Source organism: Anthonomus grandis, chromosome 4 (genome assembly GCF_022605725.1).
Source record: "Anthonomus grandis grandis chromosome 4, icAntGran1.3, whole genome shotgun sequence".
In the NCBI taxonomy this organism is placed as follows: Eukaryota; Metazoa; Arthropoda; class Insecta; order Coleoptera; family Curculionidae; genus Anthonomus; species Anthonomus grandis.
The window spans coordinates 29,345,612-29,360,667 of NC_065549.1; the positions used below are offsets into that span (position 1 = coordinate 29,345,612).

Genomic DNA, 15,056 nt, shown 5'->3' on the forward strand with positions numbered 1-15,056 from the left:
AGCTTTCATTGGTCGAAACGGTTTCGATAAACGGGTAGTGCCAAGTAGTCTTGATTTTATTCTAAGCGATAGTCGCAATTATTATTTTCCTTTATTTTATTAGTGCATTGTGTTTTGTACTTTCGTGATTTTGTACTTTCGTCGTTGTTTAAAAATTTTCGTTATGGGTCGTAATATACGAAACGTTGTGAATAAAAAAAAACATTTAGGTTTAGCTACTTTTCGTAAAAGTAAAAAACGTATTTCAAAAAACGTCTGGTATAGTTTAGGTGAAGTGACTTGGTCAAGCTCCAAAATTGAGTATGTAAAAAATACAATCAACATACTACATATACGCATTAAAATACTGCAAAATATATTACGATATTTAGTGATCGATTCCCGTATATATTTACGGTCGATTCGAGTCTTTCCAGCACAGCCTCCGGCGGCCTGTTCAACAATCAATATTTGTCAGATAAAGATAGGCAAGTTCGGCGCGGATAACGTGAAACAGACGAAGATACGAGATTCTCTCGATGCTGCTGGGATTGAATTGTGGACGGGCCGGAAATAGGAAACAGTCGCGCGCTCAAAAATAGGAAATGCAATTATTTTATACGTTTCATTATTTTTATTTTACAGTTTTCTTTAACTAAACAAATATAAGCAAAATATTAACTTTTATTGTGTTCCATTATTTATAAACGTAATTTTTTATTAGATATTATATATTATACGACGTGTTACAAATTCCTAGCTCACTATTGGGATCTCGGTAAATATAAGAGTTACGAAGATGGTTAAATTTAGGGCAAAGTTTCGCGTTTTTGAGTCTAAAAATGTGCCATTTGAAAATTTGTTTAAATAATATTTAAATTTATATTTCTTGTTGGGGCGCTATTGGACCACCCCTTTTGTACGTGGAAATAATGTTGCGAAGAATCAACAATTTCTTAAGATGCCTGCCATAATATATAATTCTGTATATAGTAATAATTAAAACAATTTTGAATTTTGTGAGTGTGTTAAAATTAGCATGGTGAAGACTTCGCTCACCCTAAAATGGGTTTCGCGTTTATATTGTACTGTAGTTCTTGTTGTTATTCTATTTGTTATATACTGTTGATGTTTTCTTTTATTTACTTTCGTCTCAACTTTTGAACAATAAAAATGACATTTTTGCGGCCTTTTGATACTAGTGATAATGAATCGAAATAATCGAATAGTTGTGGTAAATAGGTATTTTTAGGCATTTCATAATCTGTTAGTATATGATCGTTTTACCGATCAAATTTTAAAAGGGCATCAATTTCTTAACACGTGTCATTTTTGACCTGAATATATTTTAAACCTGAATTATAATTTTTAAACATAACGTACGTTAAAAAATATCATTAATATTTTTCAATTTCATTTCAATGAAAATTCATTGTTCAGCGGAAATTTTTGGGCTATATTCTATATTCTATTTTGTGCTATATTCTATTGCAGCACGGCCACGACATTATTTTATACCTATGTAACCACAAACCACCCACCTTTTTGACAATTTTTTTAATTAAAAAAAAACTGTGTAAAAAATATGTTTCATTTAATCTAACCACGACTTTTGCGTGACTTGATAAATGTTTTTGTTGGTTGTAAAATAACTTTTAACTAAATTTTTACTATATATATTAAGCTAGAGAAACAAAAATTATATGCACGCCAATGCCCTATAAAGAAAATGCCGCGTGCTAAACATTTTTAGTTTTTATACTTGTCCAAGTAACTTCACCTAAACTAAATATACTAAACTAAATATAATGCTTTTTTTTGTAATTAATAAGTGTACAAGGTGTCCCAGTATATGGTCTAGAGATGCTCGTAATAAGAGCGAAATATGTAACCGATTTTATTTATTATACAATTTTAAAGTTATTTGAGACCGGTGACTTGGAGTTTTATACAGTTTTCGTGTTTTTGGTAGAGGGCGTTCGTCGCGTTAGTTTTTACTTTTTTAGAACATAATCGCACTTTTAGGTTTTCATAATATATGAATGACTTAAATTTACTAGATTTTTAACAATGCAATCCTAAATAAAATAAAATTAATACCTAAGATTATTTTTAAAAAAATATTACGACTTTTGTTAATTCTTATATCTGCCGTATTTTAAAAAGAAGATCCTCATTATTTTTTAAAATATTTACAGAATTACAATTTTTACCTTTAGTTCATTTAGATTATTAATTATAGTACTATCATTAACAATTGATTTCAAATATCCCCAAATATAGAAGTCCATGGGGTTTAAGTCTGGACCACGCGCAGGCCAAAGCAAAGGTCCTCCACGGCCAATCCAACGTTTGGGATATTATTCGTCAAGATAATTGCGTACCTGTCGAGAAAAATGCGCGAACATGTATCTTACATAAAATACATGTTCTGCTTAACATTTAATGGTTTATCTCTAAGTACGAGTCTCCGTTCAAATTATTAAAATTAAATGCCCATTTGTAATTTCAAAAATTAGTACTGAAATAAGAATTAGAGAAAAAAACTTACATTTGCTATCATTGAAAATGGTTCCTTACATTTAAAAAGGAACCACAACTATTACTAAAAAATCCAGGGACAGTTGCAAGTTACAAAAAGAAAATTCTGTTTCTTTGTAGTATGGAGCCCTCTTGGATTAATTGTATAGAAGGTAAATCATTGTATTAATAAGTACTCATTCAACCGATAATCCGTAATTTTAACAGTATTAAAATTTAACTTTCGTTGAGTACATTTAAAAAAAATGTTATAAGATCAGTAATATTGCGATAAAGGTATAATGTTAACTCTTACTTTAACTACATAATGTATTTCTTTTTTGAAAAATGTATTATGATTTTTAAAATATGAAACATCACCATTATTCATTATAGCTATGCCTTATAATTTTTAATAGTCGTTTTTCTTGAAGATTTCTCGTAATGAAGAATTTTGGAGAGTTAAAATGTTGCCCAAGCTAAAATATTTCTATGAACATTACCTTTTACCGGAATTAATTGATCCACTTTATCCAAAAGGAATACCACTTAGAGACAGAGCAGAAGAATCAAACATATTAATATAATACAATATAATCATTAGGTTTGTTCTAGCATAATATTTGGAATGGTTTGAAACTAGTTTAGTGTATATCCCAGTTGCGCGTGATTAGCCTGAAACCTCGTTGCAAACGGTTCCATTACGTAATGCCTTACACATTCACCCATAGGGAGTATGCTGATATGATATTCGTGTATGGTTTCTGTAATGGTAGCGCATTACGTGCTGTTGATGAATACCGACGTGGTTTTCCAAATCGAAGAATTCCTAATCGAAAAGTTTTTCAGATAGTTTTTGCAAACGCTCAGGAAACAGGAATGTTTCTAAGCATAAGAATTAATTCTGAACGAGAGGCGGACTAAATGTAGAAAATGAAGAAAATGTTCTGGATATGGCTGAAGAGAACCCGAGTGTTAGTACGAGGCGGATTACAAAAGAACTTCAATTAGCATCACATGTAGACGTTTGGAAGACACTTAGGAAAAACGGTTTTAAGCCTATCCATATTCAACCGGTTCAACATCTTCAAGAGGGTGACTTTGGCTTAGGGGTTCAATTTTGTGAATGGATCCCACAAAATCGAGACCTACATAATTACATTTTATTTAGCGATGACGCTTATTTTACCTGCAATGGAATTAATAACCGACACAATGAACATCGGAAGTTAGATGAAAATCCTCATGCCACGTTTGAACAAAACAGGCAACAATCTTACAAATAAACTTCAGAACCGATTATTTCTGAAACGGTCAAGAACCGGATTAAAACATATGAGTTAATTTATCTTATTTTGACCTTCTGAACATGTTCCCAAAATATTTCCTTTTCCTCCCGAAACACCCTGTATGTACATAATATGTAAAACTTTATAACGTAAAAAGTAGTTAATAAACCTAACAAGAAGTAAGACCAGTTGACTTGCGTCCCTGGTAATTGAGATTCGATATATCAGGGAGAAGGGAACGGTGGAGTGGGTAATTATGGCAGCCAGTGTTGCTACTTTCAGCGAAAACTGCACCGGCCACGAAACTACTATCGCGCTTCGAAACCGATTTTGTCACGTGGTGGACCGCACTCTTAAGCACTGTTCTGTGCGTAATGAATAATTCCCTAACCTGTATAAGGCAGCTAAGAGGCTTTGCAACTACTTGTAAACATTTATATTATAGTACTAATTTATCTACACATGTTTAAGTAATTGTAATTTCGCGCGTAGTAAACATGCAAAGAAGTTAAATTTGGATACCAAAATTATCTTACTTAAAAGTTAAATTATGAAAATACAAGGGATTTTACTAATTTCTTAGAACTGTATTTAAAATATACATATAAGTTAACAAAGTCCCTCATAATGAATATTCAACCTCTAGCTATGACATATAAGATACACACAAACCATCTAAATGTTAACATGTTTACGTTGTTGATTTAGAAGTGTTTGTATGCCAATTAATCATTGACTACTTATAGTTTTTTAACGTTACTAAAAGCCATAACAAAGATACATTGTTTTTTATGGTAATTTATTAATAATGAGTATTTTGTCATCATTATTTTTCTTGTTGTCTGAATTACAAATGAAATAGTATTATCATTTTCTATGATTAAAATAAAAAATTTTTCAGCATAGCCAATACATTTTAAGTGCATCGGTGGCTGTGTACATGTATGTACACGTACGTAAGCGGTTTCACAGGAAAACACATATGTAATTATAAACATTAGAACCTTAAAATGGCTATTACATGCGCATAGTTTACACAATAGATTTTATTGTTTATTTTTAAATGAAACAATTTTTAGAGTGTATTTTCTATTTACAGTTCGGAAATAAATATTTATTACAAATGTGTATTTGCAATGACCGATTATGTCATACGTCTAAAAATACTTAAATAATTAAACTTATATTCACTACAACGTGTAACTTAATTAATATTACCAACAACTATAAGTGTTCTAATTTATCTGAATGTATGTCCGCACTACCATTGTAAAATACGGTCATCTAAGCAAAAACCGAAATGTTGTTATTTACCAATAACTTTTTTCTAGTAGGATAATTTTCTGTTTTCTTTTTATTGTTGTAGCATAAACGTCGCAAAAAAATGTAAAACAGTGCAGAAGTTTGTTGTTGATTTGTTTATTAATGCTGCTGGAAATAATCTAAAAATGGTGCCCCATGAAAAACGTATCGTAAGCTATTATAGGAATAGGAATGAATAAAATATGTATTTTTTAAATAAGTTAAAATCAGTTTATTTTTTAAACACTACCAGGTACCTTTATGAATAAAAAATTAATGAGCAAAAAAGATCTAATAAAGGTAATTTAAAAAAATGTATGAGATAAAAAGATACTTATAAATTTCATACAAATGTTTAAAACCATATAATAAGCGAAAAAAATTCAAAATTAAAATTTTAGAAAATGTTTTTTTTTTAAATTATGCAGGGTTGTTATCCGAGAGCTGCTTCGGTGGATTATAGAGAAGAAACGGCAGTATGGCAGTGTAATTGGGAAACATACAACTAAAATATTTTTATAATTTTAGCATTTTCGATAAGAATAATCTATTATTATATTTTTACAGATTATGCAAAATAATTTTATGTATTTCATGCCATATTTCATTTTAATCCTTTTAACATAGCCTTAAACAATCACGGTAATATTTAAAATAAATCATAACAAAAGTAGTTACTTTTTATTCTCATTTGACCTATGAGGTAACTCCTAACTAATTGGAGAGGATTAATATTTTTGTATATTTTAGTATATTTTAGGTATAATATTTTAGTATATTATATTATATAATATTTTAGTATTGCACCTGTCCCGTTCAGATTCCAAAAAACGGCTATTCGAATTAGTGATATTTCGAATAGTTAAGTTTCATATAACCGAAACCTACTTTCTTTTTACAATTAGCAATAATTTATTTACTTTAACATTGTACCCATTTCAGTGCCAAAGATGCCATTTCAGTTACAAAGACGTAGACTGTTAACATAGACTTTCTTGTTATTTTTTCGGTTGGTAAATATTATTTTAATATTACTGTTAAGACTATTGCTCCAGATTTTACTCTCCTTGCTTTGAGTTAATATAATTTATGTGCATATAGATTTATTAACATATTTTTTTAAAAAGAATTTTTAATTTTTAGCTGTTCTATGATAAGCTCTAAAATGGTGTATTTGAAAAATCAAAAATAGTTGCAAAATAGTCTTAGAATAAATAGCGGATCATAAAAACAATAATAAATAAAACCGCAAAAGGTTATTCAGGTCATTAGTGGCAAAAAACGAATTAACTTAAAAACTAAACATTACATTCAAAAGCCAATATTCCCATTTACCTAAAAGAAATTGGTTCAAATCCAGAATTATGGTGAGGTCGGGTTAGAGTTACAATTTTGGATAACGTGGATAAAGACGCGGACAAAAAACATTGTGTCACCATTTGCATATAAAATTTATTTGTTTTACTAAATAAAAAAATATACCTATAATACCTTGTATACTGATTTAGAACGATTGAAAAATCAATCAGAATAAAATTGTTTATTTTGATCCGAATGGTGACGAATTTGTCATAAATATTATGGCTGTATTTTTGCCATCATATATCATATAATAAACAAGATATGAATTGGCGAATCCGGTAAATGCTTAATGCTACTAAGACAAAAGAAAGTTAGGACAATGCTAATAAAACGTAAGGGCAGGGTGAAAGTGAAGCCTTTACAATACGAGGGTGATAGAGGCCTTATACATATAAAATAAAAATGTATTAATTCAAGTAAGTATTTTTACAAGAATTCTGTCAAATCACATTTCCTGAATTGCCAAGTATCCAACCCATTTAAGCTAAAAGATTAAGTCACGCACGTCCGCTATGAAACAATAAGTAAGAATATAGAGATGGAAGTAAAATCCCTTACGCGAATACCAAATTAAGGAGACTTCGCGAGTTCACACGTTCACGTTCACAAAGCTGCGTCAAACTCATAGTATAAGTATCATATACAGGGTGACAATTTTAAGAGTAGCCATGGCTTATAATTTTTAAACCGTAAAAGATATGAAAAAATGCTTAAAACCGTTTCTATAGTAACAAGGGGGAACCAAAATGATGAATTTTTTAGGGATATACTATCATCCCCCTAACCCCCAGAGCCACCTCCTTAAAAATTTTAAATTGGAAGGGTAGTCGAGTGATACCTTGTTTGAAAGGTCTATTAATTCCCTATATTATGCGACCTGCTTATAATAATCAATGCATTTATTTTAGAGTTATGCCAATTTTAATATTTTATTAAAGGTTATTTAAGTGTTTTTTAATTTCTTATAAAATTAACATATTTTGAAAATGTCATAAAATATTTAACATTTGAACATTAGTACAAATGGTTAAGAACTAGGAAAACACTCTGCAATATTCCGTTTATTCTATTTTTAAAACAATAAAAATCTGCATTGAACTTTAATTATTTTATTAAATGCTCAAAGTGGCTTCCATTATTTTGCAAGCAAAAGTACAATCTGTTTTCAAACTCTTGACGAACATTTCTAAAAACTTCAGTTGTTAATAATCGGCACTCTTGTGTAATTCTTTGTTTTAGCTCCTCAATGGTGGCAGGCTGCGTTTTGAAAACGACCGATTTTAGGTGACCCCAAAGAAAAAAATCGAGAGGGGTGAGATCTGGCGATCTTGGCGGCCACTCAATAGGTCCTCTTCTACCAATCCATTGGTCTGGATAATGATTATCTAGCCACTCTCTAACAGGCAATACATAATGTGGTGGGGCCCCATCTTGTTGAAAATGCAATAAATTTTCATCAAGAACAAGATCTCCATTTTCATCCCTTTGGTTTTCCAATTCCGTTATTACTAAAGGCTCAACAGCTGTTTCTAACATTTCAGCATAAATTTCTCCATTTAGATTATCATCAATAAACAATGGCCCAATTATATTATTCCCTAGAATTCCGGCCCACACATTTATTTTTTGGGGATATTGGGTGTGCCTTTCCCTAAAAATATGGGGGTTCTCATCACTCCAGTAACGGCAGTTTTGCTTATTAACGTTACCGTTTAAATAAAAAGTGCACTCGTCACTGAAACAAATGTTTTTTATAAAACGTGGCTCATTTATTATTTTTTGGGTCATTAATTCACAAAATTCGATCCGCCTGTCTGGATCGTCATCACCAAGTTCTTGAACAATCTGTAGCTTGTAAGGATGGAATTTATTAATTTTTAATATCTTTCGTACTGATTCACGAGACACTCCTGTGGCAGCTGCTGCTTGACGAGTCGACATACCAGGATCCATAGCAAAATGCCCAAGAACCTCAATCTGAGTTGCTTCATCCAGTATTCTTGGCTGATTTTTCTTTATATCACCTACAAACCCAGTTTCTTCAAATTTTCTTACCAACTTCTGGATGTAATAATGCCCAACCTGCTTATCTGGGTGCCTCTCATTAAATATTGTGGCACTTCTACGAAAACAGCGATTTTGAGAACAATAAATAAATATCATGTCAACTCTTTCGGCGATCGTATAAACCATTGTAAAAATAAAACTAGAGCAGTGAGAGAACTTTAAATCACAAAAAGAACCACGATATTACTAACCAAACCAAAAATTGAACATTTTAAGGCAAAATTTAAATAAACAAAAAACAACAAATATTTCGAGAATGGCAGGCATCGAAAATTTTCCTTTTTTTTACATCGCCAAATACCATTACGACAATTCAATAATTTCAGTATAAGTATACTATTTATTGGAGTTTTGTTTTGGCTTTTAACAATTCATTTTAGTATCGAAATAAATATTTTTATTCTGATAGTAAAATGAATTGACTAACATTTAAAAGGACATACACATCTCGGAAATGGTTGCATCGATTTTAATGAGTAAGACGGCAAAATATAGGGAATTAATAGACCTTTCAAACAAGGTATCACTCGACTACCCTTCCAATTTAACATTTTTAAGGGGGTGGCTCTGGGGGTTAGGGGGATGATAGTATACCCCTAAAAAATTCATCATTTTGGTTCCCCCTTGTTACTATAGAAACGGTTTTAAGCATTTTTTTATATCTTTTACGGTTTAAAAATTATAAGCCATGGCTACTCTTGAAATTGTCACCCTGTATAATATTAATCCAATTATTAATAAATGTATAAGTCTTTTTTGGCAATGAAATAAAATATTTAAAAGAAAAATCGGAGTTGGCGATAAGAACTTAAACACTCAAGTAAAGCAGTATTAACTAACTCTCAAAAAGTGTTAGTTTTGTATTTAAGACTATTTGAAATTCGATTCATTTTTGGTAACAAAATATTTGAAAACAATATCCAAAATTCTTTAGTAGTATTAAAAATAATACTCAATTATGTTTAATAGGTATATATATCTTAGTTTAAATAGTTAAATAATAATTGTTTAGTTTACATAGTTTTCTTGATGAAATTAATTTAGATAATATTGATTTATATCTTTAGATGTATTTACCTAATTTATTATGTAACTAATATCTTATCTTTAGATATTAGTCAACGATGTTTAGCATTATTATGAAAGACAAAATACATATGTACACAGTAAAGTATAATGGAAAATTAATTACCATTTAAAAGAATAATTATATTTCAGCATATAAAATCTTATTTATATTGCTATTTAGTTGCTAGTAGTAATTACTTTTTATCATTAAATCTAGTGGTGTCACTTGAATGATATACACTTTAATACTAACTATGGTAACACCGTTGATTGAATATTTGGGTTTTGGTTATATATTGGTTAATTGAATATTTTAAATATTCAATCAATGGTAATACTTTGACAATTGCTACCTTGCAAACAACCTTACCTTACAACCTATTTATTAAACTGCTAATAAGCTACATCACGTCTTGGTATACTGCAGCCTAATAGCATAATATTATATACCATGAACATTCACCGATAATATCACGTAGAACTTAAAAAATCTTCTAAAATATTTTTAAATATTCCAATCCATCCGATAAAGTTAACTTCTGCATTTTGAAGTTAACTGTGACATGTGACGTAATTCGACAAGTTAACTTTAAGTCATCTGCCAAACCAGTTTTATAATACCGGCCCTAAGACTTATACAGTGTGGTGACTTTGACTGGAATAAATTCAGTTAAAACTAATCACAATTTATCTCGCAAAATTCCTGAGACCCGTCGATTTTGTTTATTTTTTTTTACATTTCAAGATAGTATTTGTATTTTTTCACCTACAGGTGGTTAATTTGGACCCCAAATTAACCCCAACTTTTTTTTTTCAAATGGAAAGCCACTTTTTGTAAACTCTCATTGAAAAGAGCCCTTTTTCTTGATTAAATTGCCCTATTTACTTTTGTGGTTATCTAAAGGAGAAATACGAAAAAAAAAACATTAAATTATTAAAAGTTGCGTTTAATGTATAAGATGCTCAAAATGAGCACCATTTACTTGTTGGCAAAGCCCAAGACGAAAATAAAATTTGTTTCTGATATTTTCTAACACTTCTTGAGATATTTGTTGGATTTCTTGCCTAATACGTTCTTTGAGCTTGTCTAGGTTTCCTGGTTTGCTTATATAAATTTGACTTTTCAAATGTCCCCACAGAAAAAAATCAAGTGGGGTGAGATCGGGAGAACGTGCCGGCCACTCGATTGCACCCCTTCTACCAATCCATCTGTTTGGAAAATTGTCATCTAAATACTGGCGTACATTACGGGCATAATGTGGGGGAGCACCATCTTGTTGCATCCAGATTCTTTCATCATACAAATCTGGATCGAACTGACTCGGATATAAGGCACGTAAAACTGGAACTAGTTCATGTTCAAGAAATTCTAGATATCTTTCCCCAGTTAAAGTATCATTGAAGAATATGGGCCCTATAACTTGCCTGCCAATTATGGCAGCCCAAACATTAGTTTTCTGGGGATATTGTGTATTAGTTTCCCTTACCCAGTGTGGGTTCTCGTCAGACCAGTAGTGACAGTTCTGCTTATTAACATGGCCATTTAGGGTGAATGTAGCCTTATTAGAAAAAAGGATCCACTCCCAAGATATGCGATTTTCGTCAATGGCATTCATTATTAATTCACAGAACTAAACTCTGCGGTCTGGATCGTCTTCCAATAACTCTTGAACGGGTTGCATTTTATAAGGTCGTTTGTTTGCACTTTTTAAATTTTTTAGCACAGATTTATGATGAATAGAGTTTTCGCGAGCTATTTTTCTGGCTTCAGTTACCGGATTTTCTTCCATCGCTAACAATACATTTAATTGGGCGTTTTCATCGATTTTAAAAGACCTTTGTCTTGAAACATCCCTCACGTGCCCAACTTCTCGAAATCTGCTTTCGATTTTACTAACCATACCTTGGTTAATAGGTGGCAAATCTGGATATTTCTGCCTGAATAAGTGGACAACCTCTAGCTGAGTACAACTTCTGTCCCCATAACCAATCATCATTAAGATTTCAATCTTGTAGGAATTGGATAAATAAGGCATTTATTCAATATAAGTTAACATATTTAACAACTGGTTGAAATTCACTTTAACAGTGACACTACAACAATGTCAGGAAATGTCTTGATACCAATAAAATAAACAAACACGCCAAAAATTTACCAACACAAAATATTTCGAGACTTAATAATTTAATGGTTTTTATTTTTTTTTTCGTATTTCTCCTTTAGATAATCACAAAAGTAAATAGGCCAATTTAATCAGGAAAAAGGGCTCTTTTCAATGAGAGTTTAAAAAAGTGGCTTTTCATTTGAAAAAAAAAGTTTGGGTTAATTTGGACCCCGTAGGTGAAAAAATACAAAAACTATCTTGAAATGTGAAAAAAAAATAAACGAAAATCGACGGGTCTCAGGAATTTTGCGAGATAAAACTTGATTATAGTTTTAAGTGAATTTATTCCAGTTAAAGTCACCACACTGTATGTGCCAAAGCACATCTAAAACTTATTGCTCGGAAAATTTCTGATAAGCCTGTACAATACAGTATAGTTTCTGATAAGCCTGTATAATTGTACCTAATAAAAGGCATGCAATAACTGAATCTAAATTTAAGATGCTCCCGATGAGAATTTAAACCTACGCTTATTTCAAAGGAATATTTTGAAATTTCTCTCATAAATATACCAAAAATTTTACAAATATTCCATAAAAAATATTCGAGGAGCATTTTTTCAAGGTTTGCAATTTTAAAATATTGACACCAAAAAAGTTACTGGTATGTTCTCTAAACTATAATATCTGTACTATACGAGCTAGTAAAGAGGTAAAATGGTTATAAGTGCGATAGCATACAATATAAGCAAACTAAATAACATCATGCTTCTTAAGATCCCTCTTCAAGGAAAACAACTAGAATGAATCATTGCCTGTAACCCAAATGCATGATCACAGCAATGTTATATACCTGTTTTAGATTGCAATAACATGATTTTCTTATATTAAATACATTTTTATTTACCTTCGCAAAAACATAGTAAAAGTCCCACAACAAACACTACACTAGCACCCATAGTAAACATTACCACATGACGTCAGCGAATATCTTCGCCTCCGTACCTACGTATTCAATCTCGTGTTCTTTTCTCGATCGTCTGGTATACCGTCACTACGCTCGACGCAAATACGACTAAACCATGTTTGAATTCTGAATACTGAATAACAATATTAGTAATACCAGCCGTCCAGAAAGAGAAAGGTGTGTGGGATTTGTCATCAACGTGCTTGCATACGAAAAAATTATTTAATGGAATTTTATTGAGATAAGTAGCGCGAAATTATTGTATTATTAAGGAAAAACCGAAAACTCTGGCTGTTAAGTTGATAAAACTGATTAGATAAGTGTTATTGGCTGTTTTGGTGAGGAAATATTTATTGACTTAATAGAGATTTGTTTTAGCCGATTTTCATAACAATCTAATTATATAATCTTTTAAATAAATAGTTTAGTAATTTTAAAAGTTAATTTAGACTTTTTAAAAATGTATAAAAGCTATCTTAGGAAGGAAGAGAAAAATAAAACATCATTAAACATCATCAAATATTTTATAATTAAGATTCCGTTAACTTACTGGCGCCCCATATTATTTTTAAATGTCAAGAACCCTACTTGAAATTCCTACTAATAAGTTTAAAGCCTATCAAAAATTGTTTTCATCGATTTTGCTTTGCAATTTAGATATAAATTTTAACGCCTTTTTTTATTTCAGTTATTTTTTATTAAACTCTCTATTGTTACTCTTACAAGCTTAAATACAATATTGGCCAAAAGTAGATAGCAAAATTATTTTGTATAAGACATCAATCAATCTGAGTAGATATTGTCAACTATTTAAAAATATGAATTCCTATTAGATTCTTTGTACAAACATGTAAATATATTGCATATTAAAATTAATAATTATTTAAATTTCTCTGGCCAAAAATAGAGAGAAAAAAATTTCGGTACAATTCTTTACTTTCTTTTTACTTACTTTTACTTGAGAACCAGAGCAGACTATCCCTGACTGACTTCAAATGGAGATAATTAGGTTTAAAAATTATGAATTGTTTTGGTATTTTTTTGTATACTTCTAAAGGGTTATATTTGAATTTAATTTATAATGCAATACTAAAAATTATATATTTTTTAATGTATCTAAGAAAATAATACTATATTAAAAAAAATAGAATAAATGTGGGTTGGTCCGTTTTGGTTTTATAGAAGTTTAATTAATTTCCATAATGGACTATAACCAAATAATGCAAATTATAAATTTTTTTACATATTTTTATTTCAAAATAAACAATCAACTTAGAGCTATACAAAAAAAAGTTTTTTTCTGCAAAAACAACGAGAAATATATTCATTTTCTAAAGAAATAGAGAGAAAAACTATTTATCATTTTTATCAACTATAGGAATTTCATCCCATGCTGCTGACGAACAGTTTAAAGAGCGGAAAAAATTGTGATAAATTGGCGGAATGAACTCAATTAACTCTAGAAGATCTTTTTTTTTCGACAGTTACACAGTGTTCGGTAGGGTATAATAAAGGCAAAGGTCCCTGTATGCTATCTTTTGAAACATTTCTTTTTTAAACATTAAACTTTTGCAAGGGTTGAGTTTCGCTTATACCATATTTAAAATAAATTATAAATGGATCCTCTTTTTTTATTATAATACAGTGCATTTTCAACCATTCTACTTTTGTAGAATCTAAACTTATTTTTCTGTTTGTAATTAGTTTTTCTAGGTCGACTGTAGAAAAAAAATTGTTTTGGTTCATTTGAACAACTTTAAAAGGATTTTTTTTTGCACTTGTAATGAGATTAACCCAATCATTAGGAACATAAATATTGGGAAAGAATTTTTTTTTTTTTCAATTACAACAAAGTCTCTGTTGCATACTAAAAAGGAATGACCGCTAACCAAAAAGTTATGCTGAATTTCGTCTACCGTAAATTCCTGAGATTGAACAACATAATGGCAAATTAATAAATCAGAATATAATATAACTTTCTTGGTCGTTACATTATGTTTAAAATACTACATAAGACATGATCCGATTTCTTGTGATCCACGAGATGCTAATGATTCATCCCATACAAACATCGTGGCTTCATTGCTCTGCAAATTGTGTACTCCAAGACAGTATGTCCATAATTGCCTTTTATAATAGGTTATACCTGTAGAGATGACGGGCGTAAGCAATGTTTTCATCAGATCGAAGGCTATAACTGTAACTTCGTCCTGTGACATTTGGGTATCTAGACTCATGGCATCGCGTAGTTGTTGGGCTTTTGGTTGGTGAAGTTCTAGTTGAAAATTTAGTTCCTTTTTCTTTCCTTCATCTACTTCATATTTTAATTTATTTTGTAAAGCGTCACATTTCTTGCAGGAGTCTACAATAGGTGGATGAAAATGAAGATTAAACTTAC

The 15,056-nt window shown here is 30.4% G+C and overlaps 1 protein-coding gene across 1 annotated transcript in view; it reads right to left on the reverse strand.

The window, feature by feature from the left end:
• The window catches only part of LOC126735786 (vascular endothelial growth factor receptor 1-like), a 96,307-nt gene extending 83,458 nt beyond the window's left edge, over window positions 1–12,849 (reverse strand). Inside the window, exon 1 of the mRNA XM_050439893.1 lies at window positions 12,599–12,849. Coding sequence (XP_050295850.1) covers window positions 12,599–12,659 — 61 coding nt within the window. The 5' untranslated portion in view covers window positions 12,660–12,849. The remainder of the gene's footprint in view (window positions 1–12,598) is intronic.
• Between the last annotated feature and the right edge of the window lie 2,207 nt (window positions 12,850–15,056).